General features: G+C 40.6%; 1 protein-coding gene across 1 annotated transcript; it reads right to left on the bottom strand.

Moving 5' to 3' along the window:
- Nucleotides 1-14,668: 14,668 nt before the first annotated feature.
- Nucleotides 14,669-19,544, bottom strand: NDUFAF4 (NADH:ubiquinone oxidoreductase complex assembly factor 4). Its single transcript, XM_042825225.1, has 3 exons — nt 19,402-19,544; nt 18,889-18,986; nt 14,669-16,706 (listed from the first exon to the last, which is right to left on the bottom strand). Exons 1-3 carry the CDS (start codon nt 19,526-19,528, stop codon nt 16,410-16,412), a joined length of 522 nt encoding a protein of 173 aa, XP_042681159.1. The 5' UTR covers nt 19,529-19,544; the 3' UTR covers nt 14,669-16,409.
- Between the last annotated feature and the right edge of the window lie 6,403 nt (nt 19,545-25,947).

A 25,947-nucleotide genomic window follows, 5' to 3' on the forward strand; every position in this document is an offset into this window, starting at 1 on the left:
TACTTAGACAAAGAGAGAACAAATAGCTTTCTAGTGATCAGACAGAAGTCTGAGAAAGAACAGAAAGATTAACATCGTTCTTTAACTCCTAATACTATAGGAGTATCAAACATATGGAGATTGCCAAGCAATAAAAAAGCTCTTAAATCACTTCTTGTCATCATCTATATTGACACTTAAGGAGAAGGGAGAATCCCTGTGGACTGTATTAAGATATGGATATTACATTTTGCTTGATGCATTTTTCCTTGTTAACTTGGTTTTCACCAGAAACAATAAGGTAAGGCACCTATAAAGGCAATCACACAGATAACAGGCTATTCCTTTATAATGCTCTTTGCTAATTAATTTTGTATTTCAAAAATCCAAGCATTTTAAATCACCTTTCTAGAAGATAAGAGGAAGTTCTACCCACTGTTTTGTTTTGTTGGTTTTTTTTTTTCTGCTTTGTTGGTAATTGTTTTGTGGGATGGTGACAAAATATCCAGGAACAAGCAAATTATGTCTTTAAATGAATAGTTTGAGACTATTCTATTTTATGAATGCTGACAACTTGGGAGAAGAAAGTTATTACTGAAGAAGTTCTATTCCCTTTTAAAATAATTTTGGGTTATTAAAAGTAAGCATTAGAAGATTCAACCTTTTGCTATTGGTCGGCATACTCCTTTCCCTTTCTGTCTTCAAATAAACCAGCTGATGCCAGTTCTGATTTTCTTGTGCAGAGAGGATGTGGGTACAGCAAAGATGTATTTAAATTTACATCACTGGAAAAATGAAATCGTCCTTTTTACAGTCTCAGATCATAGATCTCCTGATTGCTCTGTATAAAGTCTTTTCTAATATTAGGATTTATGCCTATAAATACACAGGCAGTAAGACAGCAATCATCAAAGAGGAAGAAGAGCAATGAATAAATTTAGGTTTGAAATGTTGAACGTCTCTAATCATCAGAAGAATCTAGTTCTGGAACAGCTTTTCTGTAGAAGTCACGTTGGAATGAGCTCTTTTCAGTACAAAGATGACATCTATGATTTCCAACTCTGCCAATTTAATCAGAAGTCTACAACACAGCGTGGGGTCTTTCTTCCTTCTACTGAAGAAATAGAATTCTGCAGTCTGAGCAACCTGCTGCCTATGTGGAAACATTGCTCCAGCTCTGTCTCAGGGATGAAAGGGAAAAAAATCTATATTCTGGATTGCCTACACAGGGAGTGAGCTCTTGCTGGGCTGTGGAGTTGTGTTAAATAACTTTTGTGAAAGCATCTGTAGAAGTTTTGACATGATTACCTTTCTGCTGGAGGGTACTGTCTGCAGAGCTGAGTTGGCAGAAAGGTTCATACAAGTGTTTCTTCTTTGCTTCAGCAAAAGGTCAGCCAAGATTAGCTCAAAGTGCATCCACTGAGTTGTGCAGGAGCAGACTGGGGTGCTCACAGAGCCCGTTCCACCAGCTGGACTGCAGGGTCAATGAAATGTGAGAGAAATTGCCTTAACAGCTTCAGCCATTTCTGCCATGTCTGCAGTGATCACCTGAAGCAGCAGCCACTGTTATGTCTGATTAAAATAATCACTTACTTCTACTGCCATCTGAGTGATAGGATCCGCATGGCAAAGACCTCTGAATCATTAAACTTGCATTGTTTGTAGACAGAAGGAAAATACTTCGGCATCAGATTTAAGCATTCTCAGCTGTATTCCTGTGGCACACTGGGAAATTCCTGAAGCACAGAAGCAAAAATGTCCAACACACAGCATCTGGGACGGGATTCAGGAGGAGGAGGAGAAGAAGTAAGAGGACGAAGATAGCACTCATGCTGGCACACTGCCATGTGGATTCAATCATGAGGCTGTCACCATTTTAAGCTTCCTTTGGGACACAAAACTGACCAAAGCCAAGATCCATTTGACCCATTCTATTCATTTCAAGAGTGATCAATAGATACTTGCAGGCACAGCCATGTACTGAGTGATTACATCTGGTTTCCAGCAGTCAGTGACTTATGGACCTCCTAAAGCAGTTATTCTTCCTAAGTCGGATGTTACATCCCAACAGCTGTGTTTAACAGCTACAGATGGACTTCCACTTCATTGCCTGTATGTTGTTTGACTTTTTCTTTTAAATCCACTTATACTTTTGACCTCTACAACATTTCATGACAGTGAGTCCCGCAATTTAATTGCACACTGGCTTGCAGGTCTGTCTGCATGCCATAGCTCTGCGTCCCTCGAAGGCCACTTGCCATTTCTGTACGCTCTCTGCAGAGTTGCAGCCAACAGGGACACATACAGAAGCCAGAAGTGGAAAAGATCTGCTGTGCTAGTGCTAGCTCCAGCCTTATTAGAAATGTGTTTTGGTCACAGCACGACATCAGCATGCGTAGGAGATGCAGCCTGCCTCTGATGAGTCTGCAGGGAACAAAATCAAAATGACTTCTGCTGCCTCCAGGGTCTCTCTCCTCCACAAAGAATAGGGCAGGAATCACACTAGAGCTGCCTGCACATCTCCTTGGGCATCGCTGGTATTTTGTCCAGGCCTGTCATTTTCCTGACAATTGTTCTTCCAGAGGTATTTCCTATTGTCTACACGTTAGATGAATACCAACTGTGTTTGCTTGCATACACGTTACAGAGATGATGTTTCACAGTACTCCTCAATCACAGTTTGTGTTTGCAATCTGTTTTCAGTACAATAAACGCCAGCACAAAAAATCGCAAAACAACTGAAAGTTTAACACAAATGGTCAGTCTAGAAGTAGAGCCCTGTTGTGAGTCATAAAGATAATAAACCAGAATGGTGATTTTCTAAGGATCACGCAGGATTTTTTTCTCCTGGGTAATTATTTATCAATAGAAGACTTTGTTTTTTTCCCCCCTAGAGTTTGTTTCCTGTTTCAAAGAATAGAGAAACACTGTGTCACTGTGCTTTAGATCATACTCAATCATAGCAGCAGTCACATCTAAGATTGTACGAAATATGAGAACATGGATAGAGGAAAAACCCAGAATACCCATAAACCACTGAAAGACAATTTGCTCTGGAATAAACCACCAGAAATAAAGATCAGTTTATTTATACAGAAACCCTCCTTTGGTAGCCCACTGAGGGCTTTTGATAGCAAATAACACCATTGCTGATTTACGTCTTACTTTTCTTTGTGGTAATCCAAAGTGATATGGAGATGGCATACAGGATTATTTCATGCATCTCTAAAATGCAATCTCTTCTTGAGTAAAAAAAATGGGATTGTTCTCTGTCAACCATAATACACCATATGCTAAATCAGCAGTGTAGGTTCTGGGTATCTGAGGTATAATTCCATTTATAGGCAGAAAGCATGAGCTGTCTGTTTTCTTTTTTTAAGAGAAATGAGAAGACATAAATGCTGAAGAAAATGCCTAATTATATACTGGAAAACCTTCCTCCAAACCGAAACCATATTATCCGATTAAGATATCATTTATTCTACATTACTTTTTCCATTCTTTTTCTCGGAGATAAATATATTACTTTTTTCCCTCTCAAAATGAAGTTTTAATTCCTTCAGTCCTGTTAGCAGGTGAAAAGCTTTATTTCTCTCTTTTTTAATGAAAGTTTTAAGCCTTATGATTGTGTAGAAAAGATTAAAAGTCAGCACCAAAGGTTCAATAATTGTAAATCAAATCACCCCTGTGAATCTCATATTTCTTTCCAAATTGTCTGATGGCTGGGCAGTAATATCATAGAATCACAGAATTGTTTAGGTTGGAAGGGACCTTTAAGATCATGTAGTTCCAACCCCTGCTATAGGCAGGGACACCTCCCTCCAGACCAGCTTGCTCAAAGCCCCATCCAGCCTGGTCTTGAACACCTCCAGGGAGAGGGCATCCACAACCTTTCTGGGCAACCTGTTCCAGTGTTTCACCACATTCACAGAAAAGAATTTCTTCCTAACATCTCGTCTAAATCTACCTTCTTCCAATTTAAAGCTATTTCCCCTTGTCCTCTTATAAAAAGTCCTTCCCCAGCTTTCCTGTAGGCCCCCTTCATGTAATGGAATGCTGCTATAAGGTCCTGCTGGAGCCTTCCCATCGCCAGGCTGAAGAGCCCCAGCTCTATCAGCTTGTACCAGTAGGGCACATGCTCCAGCCCTCTGATCATCTTTATGGCCCTTCTCCGAACCTATTCCAACAGCTCCATGTCTTTCTTGTGCTGGGGGCTCTAGAACTGGATGCAGTACTCCAGGAGGAGTCTCATGAGAGCAGCATAGAGTAGAATCACCTCTCTCAACCTGCTGGTCACGCTTCTCTTGATGTAACCCACAATACAGGTGGTTTTCTGGACTGCAAGCATACATTACCAGCTCATGTTGAGATTTTAATCAACCAACACCCCCAAATCTTTTTTCTCAGGGCTGCTCTCAAGCCATTCTCTGACCAGCCTGTGTTTGTACTTGGAATTGCCCCAACCCAGATTCAGGACCTTGCACTTGAACTTTATGAGGTTGGCATGAACCCGACTCTCAAACTTGTCTGGGTCCCTATGAATGGCAGAGGAATATGATTCTTGGCAACTGAGGCAGAAGACCTTCATATGCTTAGGGCTGATAATATTGTAATTACTACTTCTTTATAGTTATTTAACGTAAGATCTTAGATTGTGTTATAGCCTTGACTCCGCATTCCAAAATAACTGCAACAAATTTTGTTCAGATTGGAGGACGTCAGATGACTGGGAGCAGTTAGTGGCATCAATAACAAGGAAACCAAGGTTTTACAACAGACAAAATTTTGCAAAACTCAGTAACCTGCACGATTTTACCTAGGTAGTCTTGGAATGCTTTATACAATTTAATGAGCATATAATATATCATTACTATGTTTTAAAGCAGGGATGGGAAGGCACATTGCAGGGAAGAACAAATCTGTACTTAGTTGAATGCAAAATTGGCTTAGTTTGGTTCAGGGCTGTTGTGTAAAGCATCTTAATTCCAGCATTCCAGATCCTAAAGCTCATCTTAGGTTTCTGATACAACTTTCAATCAAGCATCTAATTAATAGGGCTGGAGCAGGCTGTCCAGAGTGAACATCTAGGTGATTTCCCTGGCAAACACACGGGGTCTGCAGAACAAATAGCTCCACAATACTTGGGGCTTTGGGGAACAAAAGGATCCTCGTGAGCCATCAGCATCACTCAATATCTTTTGGAAGTCTGTTCAAATGCTGCCCTTCTTCATTCCCACTGAGAATACAAATTCTCATAGCTCTGACTGGTGTAACTAGTCAATATTCCCATTGGATATTGATTGGATGCTTGGCATTAATTTTCAGCATAATTCTATTCCAGGTGTTTGTGCACTACAAGAGGTTTTTGTTTCTAAGCAAATTTGCCGTGATGGTAATTATCCCTCCTGCACTGTAATTCAAGCCTAACAGTTGATTTATTCCCCATGTGTTCTTTGTAGAACTAAATGTGCAGTTGTTGCAACATACTCACTTCTGACAAAGCTGATCTAAACACTTGCAGAAATGTCTCCTTGCCTTTGCAATTATAAGCCCAATCAATCAGTCAGCATTTTCACTGGTTTACAGATTTACCATGGCTCTCATCTACTGTGGAGGGGGGAGAAGGGAAAAGCTAGGGCAGAGGGTATCTTCCTTACAGTTTTTTAGTGACAGGTGCTATTCGTGCCTCACTTCACAAGTATTTTAGAATGCGTTGAAAGTTGGAAGTGGTAACGGGTCAGAAAATCACAAACAGTTTTGGGTAGTGATTGTGATACATCTCTGAAGCCCCCTAGAATCAGCTCTGTACTGAGATTTCATTCTGACTTGTTTCAGCTGGCACATTTAAAATAAGATTATCTCATCTGTCTTGGCACGTGTCATATCATTTCACACATAATTTGCTACCTAAAGAAGAGCTTCTTCTCCCTTTCTTCATCATATTCTGAGAACCATAACTACAAGAAAAAGCTAAAAATTCATTAAAAAATGGGTAATATTGGCTACTGTTCCGACAGCACTGATTCCTTTCATGTCTTTCTTCTTTGCACATATTCCACTATAACTTGTGGTTTTCAAAAGGGTCTTCGCACACCATCCAACGCTCTTTGCAGAAGGCATTGCTGTAGTGGCATTTATTTTCAGCCCTCTCTGGGGCACAAGAATAATATTTTAGGCCCAGGGAAGCACGTGCCCCATTCAAGAGTCAAACCCTGACTACGTGTCCATGGATATACAAGTTGCAGTTCTGTTTTAAGATACCCAAGGAATGTATGCATCAAATACAAAACTAAACTTCTTGTTTTTCTGAGAGGGCACTGTGACTGGACAGAAACCATGGTAACAAGGGTGGCATCTGCTTGTTCCTCAGTGATGAAAATGCACAGATTGGGCTTTGAGCTTAGCAGTAAAAGCAAACCAAGAAAGTTTTCAAGTAGTCTTGCAGCACAGCTGCCTTTCTTGTCCCAGGCAGGACACATGCCCAGTCTTTACACTTCCATATTCACTGATCCATCTTTTAGGCATGCAACAAACAGCACAATAAGTACTTCATAAAAAGAAAACAATTTATTCTCACAGCCATTGCTTTGAAAGAACACATAACTCCAACCTTCTTCCCCATAGAGCTATTAAAGTATGACTCACCCTTGGCCAATGTGTTGGATGTTCACTTTAATTAGAATACGTGTGTTTAAAAATTGTTGTAAATGCTGTTGGTAGCAAATTATTCCCTGGTATACAGTGGAAAGCAGAAGCAGTTTTAATACATTTAATACAATAAGCTGTACATTTCAAGTCATGTTAGGACAACGCATTGACAAAAAATTAATTAGGGAAATTTGACTAATTAGCATACATTGGCTGCCATACAAATCATGTTGGCATGAAAAATGGGAATAATGCAAATTGTACCCTACAGTGATGATTAAATATTTTCTAAACACTGAACAATATCATACAAATCCTTGATATTTATTCTGCATGGCAATTTTGAAGAAGGATACGATTTATTTGTAACAAGTGACAAGAGATAAAACATTGATGCTTTCCAGCTGCTGATGGTACACATAAATAGACTGACTTTCATTTTGCATGCAGGAGAAATGACTTCATGCTGACCTGGGATCCAGCTGACCCATGTGGCAGAATTAGCAGCAGTGAGTGGTCCAGAGAACAGCACACTCTTGAACACTGCAATGAGAAAGTTGATAAAAAAATCACCTCTTTCCAATTTGCACACATGTGCACTTTGCACACTTTGCAAGCTTAGACTGCTCCCAAGAGCTAAGCTATCGCACTAACTGTAGAATGATTGGCATTATTTGTCTGTGTATTTGTATACACACAGGCATACATATTTGTTTATAAGCAAAAAAGCCTGTTTCTCTGTTCAAGGTTCAGTCATTTACTGGCTCAGGATTTAGTGTCAGAGATTTTGTAATATAATAAAATATTAGAATTATTCTATGATTCGATGAATATAATGTTCTATCACTGTGTGTAAAAAGGAAAACTCTAAAGTGTTAGACTAATTGAATTTATTACAATCATCTTTACTTTAAAAGTGTTCTCCCATGGTCAGATCAATAGCACATGACTAGAGCATTATCATAGCTTTAAGTACTCACAAGAGTGCCATTTCACACTTGCACAGAAGAGTATTTCAATGTTTTTCATCCCTGAGAGGAAAAAAAGTGAACTGAAATAGCCTTATTTCTGAGAAATTTACCGGAGTCTCAGAGCTAATCTTAAGGCCTGACTGCTCATATTTTCAATCTCATGAGTCATTTCGGTTAGTGGGAACCTGATCATTTTTGTATATAAATATTCACACATATAATCCATGGGACCTGAGAGTCTACCCTATTCCATTCACTCAGCAAGAGCAGTCATACCCCTGCAACTGGAGCATGAGGTTTCCCATAACCATCCTCTTGCAGTGAGGTTTCTGAGTTTTCTTTACTACCAACCTGAACTTAAGGTGAGCACCCGCCATGGAGACAAATGTGCACATGGTGCTAAGCTACTAGTTTTCTTAAAACACAGATAGCATTAAATTGGAGGACAGGAGGTTCCCTCTGAACACCAGCCAGCACTTCACCCTGCATGAGACAGAGCACTGGTACAGACTGCCCAGAGAGGCTGTGGGTCCTCTCCTTGGTGATCTTCAGAAGCTGCCTGGCCATGACCCTGGGTGCCCTGTTCTGGATGTCCCAATTTGGGCAGGGGTTGGGCCAGATAGTCCCTTCTCACTCCAGCCATTCTGGGATTCCTGGAGTAATTCAAGAGATACAATTAATAAAAATGTGATGTGTGTTCCTATGGAATTGCTTTTCAAGAATGGAAACATCAGGCTTCACCCCCAGATTTCTTCATGTATCTGATGCAGACTTGAAGCATAAAGAAATTGCATGCAAGTTTTTGTGAAGCATCTCTGTAAAAACATGGGAGACATGCAAGCAAAATATCAAATTACTCAATGGATCAATAAAATATCAAAATGCAGAATCAAAGCAACGTGAATTCTAAAGCTGATCTGTAACATGCTTGCTCCTAACAATTTCGTATAGTTTGGGGCTTTTGAAAATGAGTAATGACTAAAAATCTTTAATGTGTGCAGTAAGTGGAAGCAATTCCTTTCATAAAATGCTCTCTCTGACTGTACTGTGGGTTCTGTAACCTTATTATCGGAAAACATTACTAGAGAGAAATTGCTAGGGAAAGAGGAGAGGTTGCGAGTGTACATGCAATTTTTCTACGCTACTGTTCATTAAATAAATTAAGGCAATGCTATGTTGTTCAGATTTTTACTCATGTATCCCTGTTCTGCTCAGAAGCCTGGCTTGTGCTTCTCAGACATCACTGCATTTCCTGATGTGAAATACGTACAAAGAAAATGCACAAGAAAACAGGAAAAAGAATAACATTACTACAACTGTGGGACTAATCCTTACGTTGCATATTTGCATTCTGTTGAATGATCCTTTCATTTTCTAAGTTGTATTTCACCTTCCTCTCCTCTCACAGATGAGGTAAAAAAGTGAGCTCCGGAAGAAGCAGGAATAAGAAGAATGATATTCCAAGTGGAGGAGTAAGGCAGAGGTGAACAGAATCAAGTTTCTTTTCTCAGAACTCTTAATGTTGGCAGAGCATAGGAAATGTGAAATCACCCTTCCCAGCAGCGCACAGCAGAACAGCAACAGGTAAGTCGCAACAGGGAGAATTTTGCTTCAACATAAGGAAACAATTTTCCCCATCCTTAGGGACTGGAAGTGGTTGCCCAAGTTGTGCAGTATTCAGCTATGGGAGCATCCAGAGCTTGACTGCACACAATAGTTTATTTCCTTACAATCTAAATTACGCTGCAACTCTATGGATTCACGACTGCTTACAAAATGGCACCCAACTTTTCGATGTAGCAAATGATCTGCCTCTTTTCCATATGAGATGCTGAGTTCTCCCTTCACTAAGATAATTCCCCAACACCATAATGATTAGGTCCCAGATACCTAGGTAGCTACTTACGCTTGACTTCCACAGAGGTTGCTCAGCCCCTATTAAAGCTATGTCATCCTGCTCCTGCATGTCAGTAAGAATCCAGCACTTATTAATCCAGTACAACTGGCACTGTATAACCTTAACAGACTAAGGACAAGCACTGAGAGAGCTGCAGCAATTACAGATGCTTCTAATGACCTGCAATTTTATAGGTAAAATAAATATAACCTCCCTAAAATTTAAATGTAGAAAAGGCAAAATATGCATATGTTAAAAAAAAATCATGCCTATGACAATTCAACATTAATTTCTTATATTTCTTTTTATTTCTTCTCCGCTGCTAGGTGATGTCAGACAATATTATTCCTAATGATAAGTCAGAGTAAAAACGTAGCAGCAAATTAAGTAATTCTTTGTGCGATGACTTACCTAAAAGCCACGGGGTGAAGTGACCTTGCAGAACACAGCCAAAAAAAAACACTGCATCTGCTTTCATATTTCAGATCTAGGTGCATCCTGGAAGGTCATCTTCCCAAAGGATGCATTCAGGTCCCTTGAATCCCCCTTCAAAAAAAAGGTCACATGATATTCTGATAAATCTCTGGGGGCACTTCAAAGCTTTCCTAGTTAACAGCATTAAACAAAGAAAGGAAGCCACCAGCAGTTAAGATGGACTTGGCTTTTAGAAAGTTTTATTTGGGGAAAAGGGGTTACTTATAAGGATCCAGTAACAAAACCATCAAGCTGTATCTCCTCTCAAGCCTGGAACTCCATTCCTGCCTAGCAAATGTAGTGCAGGGATGCAACAGATAAGCTGTTTTCTCATCTTTAAGACACATTTTTTCAGCTGAATCTTCAGATACCACTCTGCAACCATAGAAACGGTTTGACCAATTGAAACAAACCCTGCATTTTTATCTCTTAAGTAATCACTTTTCCTTATCACAAAAATAACTTGAAGCTAGCAGTGTGTGAAGTTAGTTCAGACTCAAGTTGCCTTCAACTTGAAACAAAGCTTTGATCAAGACTGCACAAGCGCCATGTAACTGTGCCCTGCACAGACAGGACAAAGCACATCAAAATCCTTCATGGCGTTCTTTAGCCTGGCACTATTTGTCTGCTGATTTTCCTCCTCATTCTGAGAAGTCCTGATGATACGTGCAGGAGATAGCAAAGAAGATGCTGTTGCTTCAACAAGGATAAAGTATTATTTTAAGAGAGGCCTTTCATACTCTGTTAAAAATGACTTCTTTTTAAAAGGGAAATTACCACAGAGAGGTTAAATTCGAGACACAATGGAACAACAGCATGTCAAAAGCTTTATGTAATTTGTTTACATTAATATCATATTCTGCATTTCTATTTTAACTAGATTTAGATTTTCCTTTTTCATTTTCAGAAGTAGCTAGCAGCTAACACAATGGGATTGGTTCATATTTCTGAAAAGTATGATTGCAGGTTGCAGCAATCTTAGTAGGATTTGAGTAGTATGGCTTACACTCAGCTCAGGCCTTTGTCCTGACTGAGAATTAATTGCATATCTTGGAAGAAGTGAATGTTGTATTGTAAAGCACAATGCTGAAGCAAGGGTTCAATTCTGTAACAAGTTCCAAAGCAGCAGAATTGCAGAAAATGCAACATTTTGAGTATAAAAGCCCAACGAGGTTTTCCTATAACGCTCTGTCATAAAAACTATGTTTTTTCCTTAGGATCTCTCAGAAACACTGTTCTTCCACTACTTTTTAAGGCTAGAGAACTATTTATGTTATTGAACCAATGCATTACAAATGGATATTTGTTACTGGTGGAAACAAGACTTGCTTTTAGTTGCATCTTGTGAGCTTTTAGTCACGACCTGTGGCCATGGTAAAATTCAAATAACCTTTATTAAAAATATACAACATAGTGTATTGTTTCCAAAAAGATTAAGAAACTGTGATTAAATGCCAGTCACAGGAAAAACAGTTCCAGTTTAATATTAAAGTACTGCATGTGCAGAAGTGAGCTGATAGAATTTATCTTTAAGTGACAACAACTATGAATTTGTTCCCACACATGAAATCTTTAACAGGTGACAGCTAGTTGAGAAAGGAGGAATACAATATGAATTTTATTCCCAATCTCTTCCCCTGTGGAGGAACAAAACCAGACAAGTGGCATTATTTCTTCCTGAAGACATCTTCAGTAGCCTGCTTTGCTTTAATTCACTGCTACTCGATGCACTTGCTTCCTATTTATTCCAGTTTCACTGTAGCTTTAGGTACACTGTAGCTTTAGTTAATTATAGATCTGTGACACAGGGCTAGAGACTTGCCAGATGGCACCCAGCAACAAATTAGTAGGGAGAGTGGGAGGACGGGATCATGGCAAGGGAGTGAATGGTAGCAACCAGGTTGGGATGAACTTCTGCTTATCAGAAGTCTTAGCATTTGTTTCTGAGATTGACTAGAACAATAACAAAGTATTTCCCATTAGATGGCAAAGTGAGGGATATCTTTGAACCAAATATTTTGCATTGTTTGAACTGTTCTTAGCAATAAACGACATCTCATATCAAACATAAAAATATTTTACTAGACTATAAAAATAGGTTTTACAATAAACTTTTCCTGTCCCAAATCAAGAACTGGCAGATAGTGTACTCAAAAAATTCAGGCACATTTTGGTACTATGCCCAATTTTAGTAACTTTTCCCCCCTGTGGACATGGTTGGTAATAGAAGTAACACAAATGTGTTTGATCCAACCAAAAGATAGCAACTGATGCGGACAAGGGTAAAAGACTGCTTCTCAGTTCTAAATACATAAGCTCGAACCCACTTCTCCTCTTCAACAGGAGGGAGCTTACAGCCTGGCCCATAGCATGCTTTAGGGTACAATGCTGAGCTACCAGCACAAGGACCAGTACTGAAGGCAACTGAGAGTGACAGCACACAGCCTCCTGCCCAGCACCTCAACCCTGCAGCACAACTGTGGCCCAGGCAGCACCTGGTCTGGGGCGAGTCAGAACTGCTTGAATCACAACCTGCAGCATGTTTTCCTGTTTTTTTTTTTTTTTTTTTTTTTTTCCCCCTGGGAACAAAGCTCTGTGCAATTAAGAACAGGGCATCCTCTAGTTCAGAGAAAGCACTCTGGAGACTATGCCTTCATCTTTTTTTTTTTTTTTTTTTTTTTTTTTTCTTTTTCAATTCTCTCTGCCAAGACAGGCAGTTAGCACCAGCTCAGCATTCCCAGCCACATGCAGGTTGCCAGAGCTGCTTTTCTTTCTCCAAACATCTCTCACATAAGCAGACCTACCAGTTACTTTACATCCATGCTTTTGCTTACAAAAGCCTGTGGCAGGAATAAGCCTGGCTGGAACCAGCAGCATCAATGGACTCCGTTCTATAGGGTAACCCCACTCACAGGTATGACTGCTCCTGTGCACCAGAGCACCTAGCCACAGGGGTTCACTCCTACAAAAGCCTTACATCCCCATAATAGGAGCTGACTACTCTGCTACAGCTCCCTTTCAATTTCTTCTCTTTTAATGCAGCAGTGCCACACTTTGTCAGGAGGCCAAAAACCATGGATGGTCCTACTGCACCCTCTTACAACACCCAATACTGATGCGGGCTAAATAGCTTGTCATCACCTTCTAAGGGGCTGTTCTCTCTATTGCAAAAGCTTTCTCTGGAAGCCCTCAACAGAAAACACTTAACACCAGTAATAATGTGGCAGTACCTACCTAAATCATGGAAGGTTACAAAATTAACTAGGTTCACAGATTACTGAGATGTATTCAGTAACGACAGGCACCAATGCAGTGGTTTGATCATTGATAGCACGTCAGTCAGCACAGACCTTCCTTGCCCTTCCAGTCTCAAGTACCAAAAGCCATTTGCACTGAAGCCTGCCTGCACTGAGCAGATCCCTATAGCTGTCGCTCTGAATTCAACACCATTGCCACATGACAACCAGAAAACTCCTGTTCTAAAAGCATTCCAGCACGGAACTATGAAACCTGAAGCTTCCTGGAATTTCAAACAAGAAAGTAAAGTCTTATATGAAAAAGGCCCTTTGAAACAAAGAGACCCTTTTAAACTTCAGAGGTTTCAATCCTGTATTACGACTACTTGAGGTTTGATCCCATTTTCCAACACAGAAATAAGATATTCTTTAAGTTTAGTACATATATCTAACTTATGAGCACTGTTTTCTTTCCTTCTTGGGTAAAAATACGTCGCTTAAAAGACAGTTTGGTTGAATATGCTGGATAACTACAGAAACATTGCTTTTTTTTTTTTGGTTTTTAAACTGAAGTTCCCTCTCACTGAACTGCACAAGAAGTGGAGTTAAACCTCTTTCTTGCCTTACAACACTGAACCTGCTATCTCAGCATCAAACTGCAAGAACCTGGCCGCTATTAATACAAAGAAAGGCAGCACAAGATCTATTCTAGTTTAAAATACTTCAAAGGACAAATGCTGAAGATGTATGAAAAGCTGCATCCCTTTTGAAAATCTGTCATGAGTTCTCCAGAACAGAACATTTGCTCAATCCTCTCACGTTTTCCTCATATATGCTACTCCTGGAAGGCAAGATACCACTCTGCTGTAATAAAACAGGTCATTGATACCGTGATATCAGAACATAAGCAACATTTGCCTGTGAGTCAGTAAAAAGCAAAAAGTGCAGCTACATAAAGTTTTCATACAACCTGGCAGAGAAGACTGGCTGGAGAAGACTGGGAATACAAACTTACAGAATGCTAGAGAAACGGATGCACTGAAGTGAGAACATCCCAGAAAACACAGACAAGTGAGCAAATAGACTCCCCCTAGAGACATCTCAGAGAAAATTCAAGACTGAAAGCCTGAATACCTGCTGGAACACTCCTACAGAACAGTGTAAATTGTTCTTTACCAAATCTAGTAATTCTACATAGCAGTCAAAAACATTTGAAATTTGGCACAGCACATTCATAGAAATGAAACATGAGAAATTAACCACATAAGATTCCCATAAACCTGTATGGCAGATCCCCATAAATTCTCTATAATTACCACTTCAAAACATTTGCTTGAAGAACACCTTCTTCTTATGCCAACAGCTGAACAGCCACAGGAAAGGGAATAGACAAAACCAAGTTAAAAGTGTAAAAGAAATACCAAAGCAAGTACTGAATCAAGGGGCATGGTTAAACCACTGTCTAATGCTGATTGTAAAGCAAGTTTTTAATTAACTCCAATGCATAACTGAAGATCCATTTACAAATGAGGAAATCACAGAGTATCCTACAAAAATAAAGTATCTGTACCAAATGTATTCCACAACTGAATTCCACCTTAAATATTACACTAGGATGAACAGTACTGAAAAAATACAGTGTTTCTGTTACAGCATAGAAGGGTATTTTGTGGAAAACAAGTAAATTATAACGTGGCTCACAGCTCAGAATTATTATTTGTTATTTTCAGTTCAGGTCTGTCCCCATGAAGTTACAGGTTACCCACATCCAAGACCAATCAGAATTTTTACACAATCTTTCACTAGTCTATAATGATACATACTTTAAAAAAATCCTTGAATACACTGTGGCAAACTATAATTAAACACTTTGTTTCACCTCAGAGAAGCGGTAAGAATCTTGCTATGAAATAGCAAAGCTGATGTTGTTCTTGGTAAAATATTTACCATAATCAGAATCCTAAGACCTAACAAAGAAGTCATTAAAAAGGCAGTTACATTTACCTTTTTTTGATGATGGGCATTAGAAACATTCACGTTGCAGTGTAAACATTTCAACACTATTATTTTTTAAATGAAACCAATCATACTGTAATTTTAAACATAAACTCTGCTTTCTTTTCTAAGTCAGCTGGAGAACATGAACCAGTTTTCATTAATCAGTACTTGCCAGCAACACTAAACTTCTTCCTTATCTACACAGACCCAGAGTATCAATGCTACAGTTATCTCCTCAGTTTAACTTTCTTTACTAAAAACTAAAGGATGCTGTCTATCTTGAGTGTGGTAGCCTGAGGAAAACTTGTTTATCAGTGAACAGGCTGATCTAAGCTTGTACTTGGATGAATCAGAGAAGGCCTCCGTGGGGGAAAAAGGCTTATTACAACAGCACAGGTAGACGTTCACAAAAGATCTACTAATGGGTCCAATCAGTAGATACAGTTGCATTTAACAGCTACCTACTACGTGAACCATTACTTCCCATACAGCAAGTGCCACAGGCTGCTGCAAAAGACTGCCGTACTAGATTTCTACTCTACAAATTCAGCGACTGATGAAGAGAACCTGGGGAGCTACAGATAATTCAGCAAAATCAGAATGGAGTAGAAGAGCGGTCACACATTAGTCATCAGGAAGAAGCCTTCCTGCTATTCACCTTTGTATTTTGACACAGCTGAGCATCCTACATCTTCTTATGGCTAACGCTCTTTATAAAGCATAAGTATTAAACTTTTATACAGTAGAAATACAGCTGCTTTAACATACACACACCTTGAGAGCAAGTCCTTGCAACATGAATTACAAAGCTAATACACACAGAGCACTGATTTTGCTGGAGGCCAGGAAGTCTCTGTTAAGAAAGACAACCTGTTTGGGGTTTTTTTGTTTGTTTGTTTAAGTTAAATTTCTAAATAGAACTTGAGTATTTTAACTGAATGAAAAAAACGTGAATGCAACAATCAGAATCCTGTGACAGGCTCTCATACAACTCAGTTGTTAAAATCTGTTTTACAAACTCTGTCCTGTAATTACCAGATTTAACTGAAGCTATCAAATACTGAATGGAATTGCCTGAATACATCTTTTTGGTACAAGACAGCAACCTTGCTGAATAACACATTACCAGCACTTTTCAGACACTGAATATATTCAGGAGTATAATTAAGACACAAACAAGATCACACAAGTTTTTTGTAAATATTCTTATGTTGGTTTTATAGCTTTTCTTGTTTCTTTAGGAAACTCTTGAAGGGAAAAAGGAATGAAGAATTCCAGAAGAGAGTTGACTTCATTCAGTTCCAGACTGTATTCTGCTGCTATTTTCTCTGCAGTCCATATGTGAGGATGAAGTCTATGATTATTAAGAAGCATCAAAGCCTCCACAATAGAAATTTTGCCTTTGGGAACTTTCTTAATATCTAGCTCTTCCAAGTGACCTAGTTTTGTCAATCTCTTTTCCACCTGTTTACGCGGAAGATGTTCACCTCCTCCATCTTTTACCTAATTGTGGGAAGAAAAACAAAGAGATTAACAGCAGTTCCTTTTACTATGCATACTGTAACAGTTAAGCTATTTCTCTAAATATGGCATTGCCCATTAATTTTTCCCATTTTTACAGCCATAAAAAGTTTAGCTTAGCCACCCTCACTTCTTAATGTCAAAGACATTACAGCTAGTTGTTGCACAGCCACTCCATATAGAGGGCCAACTCCCTATCCGCATCATGAAACGCTACAATCCAGTACTGTTGAAGTGCTGTACAGACCCAGCAGCCTTCATACAAGCCATCTGGCAGCCAAATGTAAATGCAGATGACCTAATATTTGATGCTGATTCACGCCAGTGGGGAGGAGAAGGGAAAAAAAAAAAAAAAAAAAAATCACACTGAAAACTGGTATCCTTTTCATTCTCCTTCATTTTCGTATTTCAGTTTTGCAACTGAAAGCTATCACCTCTCATGCTGTCTCTAGAACAAGCTCTGCTGAACAAAGAAAAACTTTAGCACCATCATGTGCAATTTAAATCTCAAGACCACTGCAGTACTCAGACACAGAAAGTCTCTTCTTTCAAGTCCTTTTGTATTTCCTTTTCTAAATCATTTCCAAACCTGCTCTACCTTCCCTATATTGCTTTTTATTAAGATTTCACTGATGAATGACACTACAAAAAAAGAAACAATGGAAACCTTCTTAAGAAATACTTTTAAAGGAAAGTGTGTGCAGCTACTGTATTAACCCAAAGCTGAAAAAACTAATGTGGATGCTATAGCATCTGTAACTGCCTGTTATGCTCAGATAATGAATAACTTTTCAAGCCTTAACAAAATGACCTATCTTTAGGTATCTGTCACTACAGGACTGAAAGCTGATACTTTTTCATGTAACACAGACACACCAAATATGTATACACTTTGCACAAAGTATTCAGAGGAAAGAAGTGTTCAGAAAAAAAACATCAGGACAAGAAGGAAGCTTTTAGAAAGAAACTTTTGCTCACAAGCCTCTCTGCTAACACATTAACCATGCTTTTCCTAACAACTTCAGGCAGACACACCAGAATTGCAAGTCTTATGTGGCAGCTGTCTTGCAGGAGGCACAGAATGAAGCACTGAGATTTGTTCCACTTGTGGCTTTTCCTGAAACTACTCCTGACAGGCTTACAAATGAAAACGTTTAAAGATATTGCTGCAATGCTGGTTTCTGCTGATGCTGATGGTCTGATTTTTGGGTGGTGCTGTTTGGATCCAGAAGTTGAACTTGTTGATCCTCACGGGTCCCTTCCAATTTGGGATATTCTATGATTCTATACTGCAATTAAACTTTCAGCTCTGCAAGATTAAGAGTCCTAACCTCTATTACGAAAATTAAGGATAGAGATTATTTGGAAGCTTCAGGAAAGAGCGTCTTTTAAAATACTTTAGCCTTAAATGGATGGTACTGTGGATGTGGCAAATCAGAAATACTTAGGAATAATTAGAAATGTTATTGCTAGATGAGTATAAAGCTTTTACTAGTGAAAGAAGGAGCTAGAATAAAATGGTCCAATAATGCAACAGGTAAAAAGGTGGAAGAAGGTGAAAAAAAAGGAGACTACGCCCCAGACATCCTGTTACTGGATGGGGTATGCCTTGCTTTCCAAGTCAAAGACGGCAGTGTTGCAGTGAGTAACCTGATGGCCAAACAGTCCACAAGGTTGTACAAGAATAAACAAACCCGGGCATTTCCTGAGCCACATAAGGAAAAAGCTCTGTATGAGATGTCATTAACATCAGAAATCTTTTAATGCCTTTGCTATCTACCATATCATGCCTCAACATCAGTCCCAACTTCTTTTCTTCTAAGAGCCACATGGGACATCTCTGGCAAACAGTATCTTTCAGAGGGGTTGGCCAACTGCCCCTCTGCATCTGAGGGAGCAGAAACTGAAACTTCAGTGAAGAACAAAAGAAGATCACTGCTATGTTAAAGTGGAGGACTGTAAGCATATAGGTTGCATGATCACAATCTGTGCCACTGGTGTATAACTGAGCACTGAAAACATCACGTTTATCTACCAACAGCAAAGCTTCTAGGCATTAACAGAGCATTACCCTTTAAAAAGAAAAATGCCTTAGAATTTGTGTTGGACTTGAAAACAACAGAGCTAATGCTCGTATGCCTCCTACAGACATATAAGCACTCACCTGTGCCGGGGGGTCTCTGGACTCCACATAAACATCTTTTAACAAGGTGAGGAGCCTGTCGTCCTTCCTGGAAATTTCTTGCTGTATCTCAGGGCGGTCTGAAGGTGAAGGGGTAAAGAACAAAAAAAAGAAAAACCAACCAAACAAAAAAAAAAAAGCAGAGAGGCGAGTCACAAAACTTCCCTTTCTGTTAGCCGTGCCCCAGCACCAGCCCGTCCCCGTTACAGCTCGTTACCCGCAGTTCCCCACACACACAGCGGAGCGTCCCCTAGCAACTGCCCTACCGACGGCTCCGCCCAACGCCGCCTTCCGCGTTCCCGGCATGCCCCGCGCGCCACCCCGCTCAATGTCAACGGCCCCGCGCCGCTTCAGCCCACCGCGCGGCCCCGATCCCACGCCTCTCCCGCCCGGTCCCGCTCTGCGGCGCTCCTCCCGCGCAGCCTGTACCGCAGGCCCAGCTCTCCCGCGGGCGGCACCCCTAGCTGCAGCCGCCCCGGTGAAGCCGGCCCTCACCGGTCAGCTCGTCTAAGCGGCTGGTGGGGTGGCGCGGCGCTGGGGTGGGCTTCTCCTTGCTGATCTCGCGGCGGGCCCGGCTCTCCACATTGAATGTCCGGAATACACGCGCCAACCTCCCGCCCATCGCCGCCGCTGTCGCGTCCCACTCTGCGCCTGCGCAGAGCGGCGGGACGCATGCGCAAAACGCTGGCGCGACGCCGGGGTGGGGTGAGCTGACAGCGCTGGTTGCGGTTGACTCTGTGGTTGGTGCTGGCTGAGACAGCTAACAAATAAACGCAGAAAGACGAGCCTGCTGTTTATTTCACAGCTCTTTGCGGCACCGTTTTCTCTGGCGCTGGCTAGGTGCCTCCGGGGAGCTCGGCCCCGCCGCCACGTCGGCCAGGGGCAGCCCCACAGCGCGAGGCTGGCGCTTGTTTGCCGTGTGGTTGCGGGCTCGCCTCCTCCGGAGCCAAAGGCTTCGGCTGCGTGTGTGTGAGCGACAGCCAGGGCCGGCTGCTTCCTGCCGAGGAGCGTCCTCCAGGTGGCAGGCTCGTCCCGAGTTTCCTGCACGCAGCCTCGGTAACGTGGGCGCCCCTCGCTGCAGCGTTTGGTGCGAGGTACAGGAATTGCTGGCTGATAGGTGACTTTGTATCTATTTTCTAATTGTATTCACTTGATTTACAAGCAGGGTTATATTCGATACAAATATAGGAAGCCCTAGTGGAACCCAAGGCGAAAATGTGGATTGGGTAGGTTAATGTTATCCACACTGAAAAGCTGCGTTTCAGAATTCACAGGCTTAAAAGATGATAGAATCATAGAATGATATGTGTTTGAAGTGACATTAAAGCCCATCTAATTCCAAACCCCTGCTATGGGCAGGGCTGCCCCCTCACTCAGCTGCCCAGGACCTGTCCAACCTGGCATGAACACCTTCACGGATGGGGTACCACAGCTCCTCTGGGCAGCTGTGCCAGTGCCTCACTGTCCTCTGAGTAAAAATATATTTCCTACACTGAACCTAATTTTCCTCATTTAGTTTAAAGCTATTCCGCTTTTCCCTATCGCTATCAGACTATGTTAACATAAAGTCAGCCTCCCTCCTGCTTATAAGCTTCCTTTAAGTACTGGAAGGCGACAGTGAGATCTCTCCATAGCCTCCTCCAAACTAAATAAACCCAAATCCCTGGGCCTTTCTCTATAGGAAATGTTCTCCAGCCCTCTGATCATCTTTGGTTCTCCTCTGGACCTGCTTCAACAGGTCTGGCAAATAATGGCAACATGGAAGTAATTGTGGATGCTGTCCTTAATGTGTATTGAGCCTACGTGTCACGGTTTGGTAGTGGTGGGCTGCAGGGTTGTGCTCAGTGAGCAGCGCTGCCCATGTGTGAGCAGAGCCAGCTCCAGCTGCTCCAGAGGGACCGCCGCTGCCAGAGCTGAGCCGTGAGCGACGCCGGGTGCGCTCTGCGAGAGCGGACGGAAGGAAGGGACGAACCGCCGTGCGACAGCAGCCGGGAGAGGGGAGCCGAGATGGGAGAGAACGGCCCCGCGGGAGCCGAGTTCGGCGCGGCAGGAGCTCCGGGCTCATGGAGCGACCACGGAGGAGCGGGTCGTCCCCTCCCAGTACACGCGTTGGGGCGGGAGGGCCGGGGGAGCTGCGGCCGTGGGGACCCGAGTGGAGCGGTGCCCGAAGGGTGGGCCCGGCGCTACGGAGCCTTGTTGGGGTGGTGCTGGGAGAGCTGCAGCGTGTGGGAAGGGCACGTGGGGTCAGTTAGGAAGGATGTTGTGAGAGGGACCCGCGTGGAGTAGGGGCAGAGTGACCGCGACGGATACGAAGCGTTATGGAATGACCCATTCCCTAGCACCACTTGGTAGAAGAGAGCGGATGGGGAAAAGGTGCTTTCTGTTTACTTTCAGTTCTCACTGTTCCAGTTTAGTATTAGTTAGCAATGAATTGCATTAATCTCCCTACGCTGAATCTGTTTTGTCCATAACTGTAATAGGTGAGTGATCTCCCTCTCCTTATCTTAACCCATAAGCTGTTTTTGTTTTCATTGTGTTTTCTCTTCCTATCCTTTTGAGGAGAGTGAGCAAGAGAGCAGCATGATGCTGCTGAGCTAACCACTGGTGTTAAACCACAACAAGAGTATTTCCTTACAGGCATATTGCTGGTTTTCTCAGTGTCAGCAGAGTAATTTATAAGCAGATATCATCCAGAACATATACCCTAAATGGAAACTAGGAGAACAAGTGCTGTTCAGAATTTGTACGCCAAACTATGTTATTCAGCTATGGTGAGTGCAGTCTCTTACCTGTCTGTTACTCCAAGCCTTGTTTTTACGCAGCTCAGCTGAACAACAGTTCTGACTTCTGAGAAATCTGCTAAATGGTGAGAAAGTGTTGTGAGAAAGTACTTAGTATTGAACTATGCAAACAAGATAAGAAAGGTAAAATTGGAAATAAAGATAAAATTGTTTCATGACAAAAAATGTAAGCATGAAAGATACTAATTTTCTGAGAGAAAAGTAAGGACAGAAACAGCATGACTAAGGGCTAGTCTATAGCAGGAAACAAGGCTAGCCCTTCTCTACTGGTCGATGACTGACTGAAGACCCATCAGGCGACTTTCTAAAGGAGAAAAGCGTATTAAAAATCTAATAGCTCCTGTGTGAATTAACCAATAATTGTTCTGTGCTTTTAAGTTGTGTACGTGCTGTTGCTGACTTCACGTGTGGTAGCAGTTGCCTGAAATGAGTGATTTGGCGAGGGAGTGTTAGAAAGGACGACAGAGGTCAAACTTCTGTGTTCTATTTTTTAGGAGAGCAATTCATACAAAACTTGGACTTCTACTGGTAGCAGCATTATTTAGTAATAACATTGCTGATGTGATAGTAATTAATGCCACAATGTGCTTGAATAATGAGTGACAGTGTTCCCCTTGGAGGGAACTCAAAAGATATGCTAGTGGATGACAAAAAGCAAATAGATTTATAAAGGTGGTGGAGAAAAGGTAGCATGAACATGATCTGCACTGGATTCTGCTCTCTTGGGGCAGTTTCTCTGCTTCCTCACCTTAAAGGCTTTCACTCTGTACAAAGATGGAAGCACATCTTTAACTCGCATTCTCTGGCAACGAACTTACTAACCCAGTCCTATTTTAGGCATTGGATATGTAGTAATAGGAGGATAAGTGATATTAGTGGTAATAGGTATAGTCTAGCTGTTAAAGCTGCTGGACTCAAACTTGTGGCATGTCTAATTAAATACCTGTAGCAAATTAGCTGCTGACTTGTGTTCTTGAGCACAGGGTTTGCTATGTTTGCAGGTGATTAGCCTGTTCTTTGAGTCTATGTTCAGCATAACTCTAATGGCAAAATTCACATGGATGCTTTTGGTTGTTGTAGACCTTTGACACATATTAGCATTTCTCTAAGACATTCCTAGTAATCCGGCTGCTGAGGCAAGCTGCTGTTGCAAATTTGAAAATAAATATTCTCTCTTTCAAAAGGGAAGAACTGCTGCCTTCTGGGGTCAAACCCAGCAAATGATTCTGTTTCTGTAAAGCCTGAATGTGACTAACACTGTTGTAATATTTGACAGCGAAATAAATTCACCAGAAGGCAGGCGGTTAAAAATAAAGAGTGATGTCATTCTCAGCCTGTCACTTGCTATCACTGAGGATGGCACAAGGCTGTTCTTTTTTATATCTAAGGAAGGATCTGAAGTGCAAAACTTTTATTCTGGAGAATCTTTCATTTATAATACAGCAGGCAGAAAAATTGGGATTAAACAACACTTTTTAAAATCATTTGTTATTTTTACCAGTGTTACCATGTTGAAAGAATTATCAGAAATCAAGAGCCTGAAATTTCTTTCTGTGTAATGTATCTGCAAAAGTGTGATTACTGAAAAAAACAATGTGTAGTTCCCTAAATCATAGGAACTTCCTGCATTCAGCTTCCATAATGTTACGTGTTTTCCTGATCGGAGAGCCCGCATTTTCCCAGGGAATTTAAAAATAACAAAAGAATTCAGTCAGTCCCCAAGTATCTCTTTTTAGCAAAACAGCCCAAGGGGAACAACACAGGCTACCAAACTGAGTTCCTTTGTACTAGAAGTCTGTTGTCAACAATGGACAGCAATCAAACATATCAGAGAAAAATAGAGGAATTTGCACAACAAGCATGTGTCATGGGCTGCTGTACTAGATCTCGTTTTTAACATTTTTACATGTCAAAGCAAGAAATTCCTAAACTATTGTATGTCTGGTAAATAAAGCATACTTTAAACCATTCTTTAAACCTTTTGTCTCAGTTTTTCATCCTAGTTTTCCTTTTATGAAATATTTTCTTGTTTCCATTTTCAGTCAGTTTTGCAGCTGGATGGCTGAGTAGTTCACTAGCATCAAAAGGCTGATGGATCTATTTCAAATTCCCTTCATATAAGGGACAATAGGAATACCTGGTATTAACTTTACTGTGAGGTAATATCAAGGTTTCTCAACTTTCTTTAATATACATGGTAATAGTTCAGGTTGGCAGGTAATCTCAGTGAAATAAGATTTTTTTTTTCCTGGTTATGCCAAACATGAGAATTTTTGAGAGGAGTGAAGGTGAGATCTGACATGTGATTTATGAACTGAGAATGTCCAGAGGCCAAAGCAGGGGACAGCTAGAATTCATTCATGGTATGCTGTCATATTTTCTGTCCATTTTTTCTATAATTTACACTGTTGTTTGTTTTTTTCCTCATGTTTTTGTTACTGATTGTTCATAAAAATTGGAGCAACATAGAGGGATACTTCAGCAAGTTCACGTGTAATTACGATTCAGGGAATTCAGTCCTCTGTCCTGATTGTTGGTTTCCCAGTAAACACAATGAGAGCATTGATCCGTTTGTTCCTTATCTCATCAGCATTAGGAATAACTAGAGAACACAGCATTAGCAAGACTTGGTTATGAGCCAGGGAGAAATGTCCTGCAGTTTTGTAAAGAAGAACTCAAGAAAAATGAACTTTTAGATCACTGTTGCCTTTAAGTAATTTCTGGATGATGTGTTACTGCATTCAGTTTGCTTATATGTTTTTGGCTTCAACTGATCCAGTTGTGACTGAGTCCTGAAATACCTATGAATGTATGGGAGATTCTTCCTTAATTCCACGCTATGATCAGAGAGCTACTAAACACTTGCATCTTTTCAAGGCTAGATGGCTGCAGTGCTTTCTTTAAAGGAATTTTTTCCGTCCTTGCTTGGATGAAGCTTATGAAGAATATAGTAAGCCCACATTTACAGGCTCACACACCAACCCACACAGGTTACTAGTTTCTTGTCAAATAACTTTGATTTCAAAGATGTTACGTTTATGCTCTCCTGACTGACTGGCTTTGTATACTTGATGTCATCCTTTATAATTTTCCTATCTAATCATTATGCTCTCAATTAACAGGTTACTTTGACTTGGAAATGTGGAGTAGGAGATAGCATATTTGAAAATGAAGCATGCTTATACTGGAATTTATTGTAGCAGTGAGATGTGTGTTTTGTCATGTTATTTTTTGAGAGACTTAGACTAGCACTGTCTTCATTTTTCTTCACAGGATTCAGTTCCATATGCTAAAAACACCTTTTATGACTAAGCTCATGTTATAAAGACCTACTCTGAAATAAACTGGTAAAAACCAAGGATATGCAGCTGTCTTAAACTAGAAGCACATTAAAAATAATAAAATTCAACAACAACAAAAAAAACAAACAGTGCAATGCCCTCCATCTTAGTTTTTGCTAAACAGTAATTCATTCTTTAAAATCACTAACTTAAGTATTTTCCGTCTGTGCTTCCACCAGCCATTTCTATACTTCTAAGTATAGAATATATATGCTTTTTTTTCCAAGAAGCAAGTGTATCCTCATTAATGGTAGAAGTAGTTTTCATTAGAGAAAGATAAAAAGGTACTGCAGAACAAAGAAAATATGGATAGGGTCACAACATAAAACCTTTAAGTTAAAACCTTAAAGTAAAGCAGAATGTGTAGTGTTACATTATCAGAAAGTGAGATGCAGTGCACAATTTGGGAAATATGTCACATTAATGTAGCGTTTAGTTTGAAACAAATGTCAAACCATCATATAACTTTTCTAAGATATGCAGCCACCATTAGGATTACAAAAGGTAAGTTTTGCTGATTCAAACCCAAACATTTATCTTAAATTTTCATTATGTTCACTTGCTAACATATGTTATGTAATAAGCTGTTTAGAGGCTACCTTGAACTGATAGAAACTAATACATAAACCCCCACTGACTTCATTAACATTAATAGAAAACAAGATAAGTAAGAATGAAAAGAATGGGAAGGAGACCAAGGCTGTAGACAAAAACATATTTGAAACAGATCAAAAATTCAGGCTTAGGGTGTAATCCAAAGAGGCTGAGGAAGAAAATCCTTGTGAGGAAAGATTCTCATTACTATCTTCTGTTATCTGCTGTATGGGCTGGTTTGTTTGTTTGTTCTGCATCTTCATCTGAAACATCTTGTGCAAGTCATTATCAGAGATATTGAGACT

This window comes from Centrocercus urophasianus, unplaced genomic scaffold, assembly GCF_019232065.1.
Source record: "Centrocercus urophasianus isolate 14NV4802_14NV808 unplaced genomic scaffold, USGS_Curo_1.0 seq_10, whole genome shotgun sequence".
NCBI classification, from domain to species: domain Eukaryota; kingdom Metazoa; phylum Chordata; class Aves; order Galliformes; family Phasianidae; genus Centrocercus; species Centrocercus urophasianus.

Coding starts and splice junctions, on each gene's coding strand:
- NDUFAF4 (XM_042825225.1), bottom strand. CDS start 19,528: ATGGGCGGGAGGTTGGCGCGTGTATTCCGGACATTCAATGTGGAGAGC. Junction 18,987..19,401: donor CCGCTTAGACGAGCTGACCG/GTGAGGGCCGGC, acceptor CTTCACCTTCAG/ACCGCCCTGAGATACAGCAA. Junction 16,707..18,888: donor CCAGAGACCCCCCGGCACAG/GTGAGTGCTTAT, acceptor TCCCACAATTAG/GTAAAAGATGGAGGAGGTGA.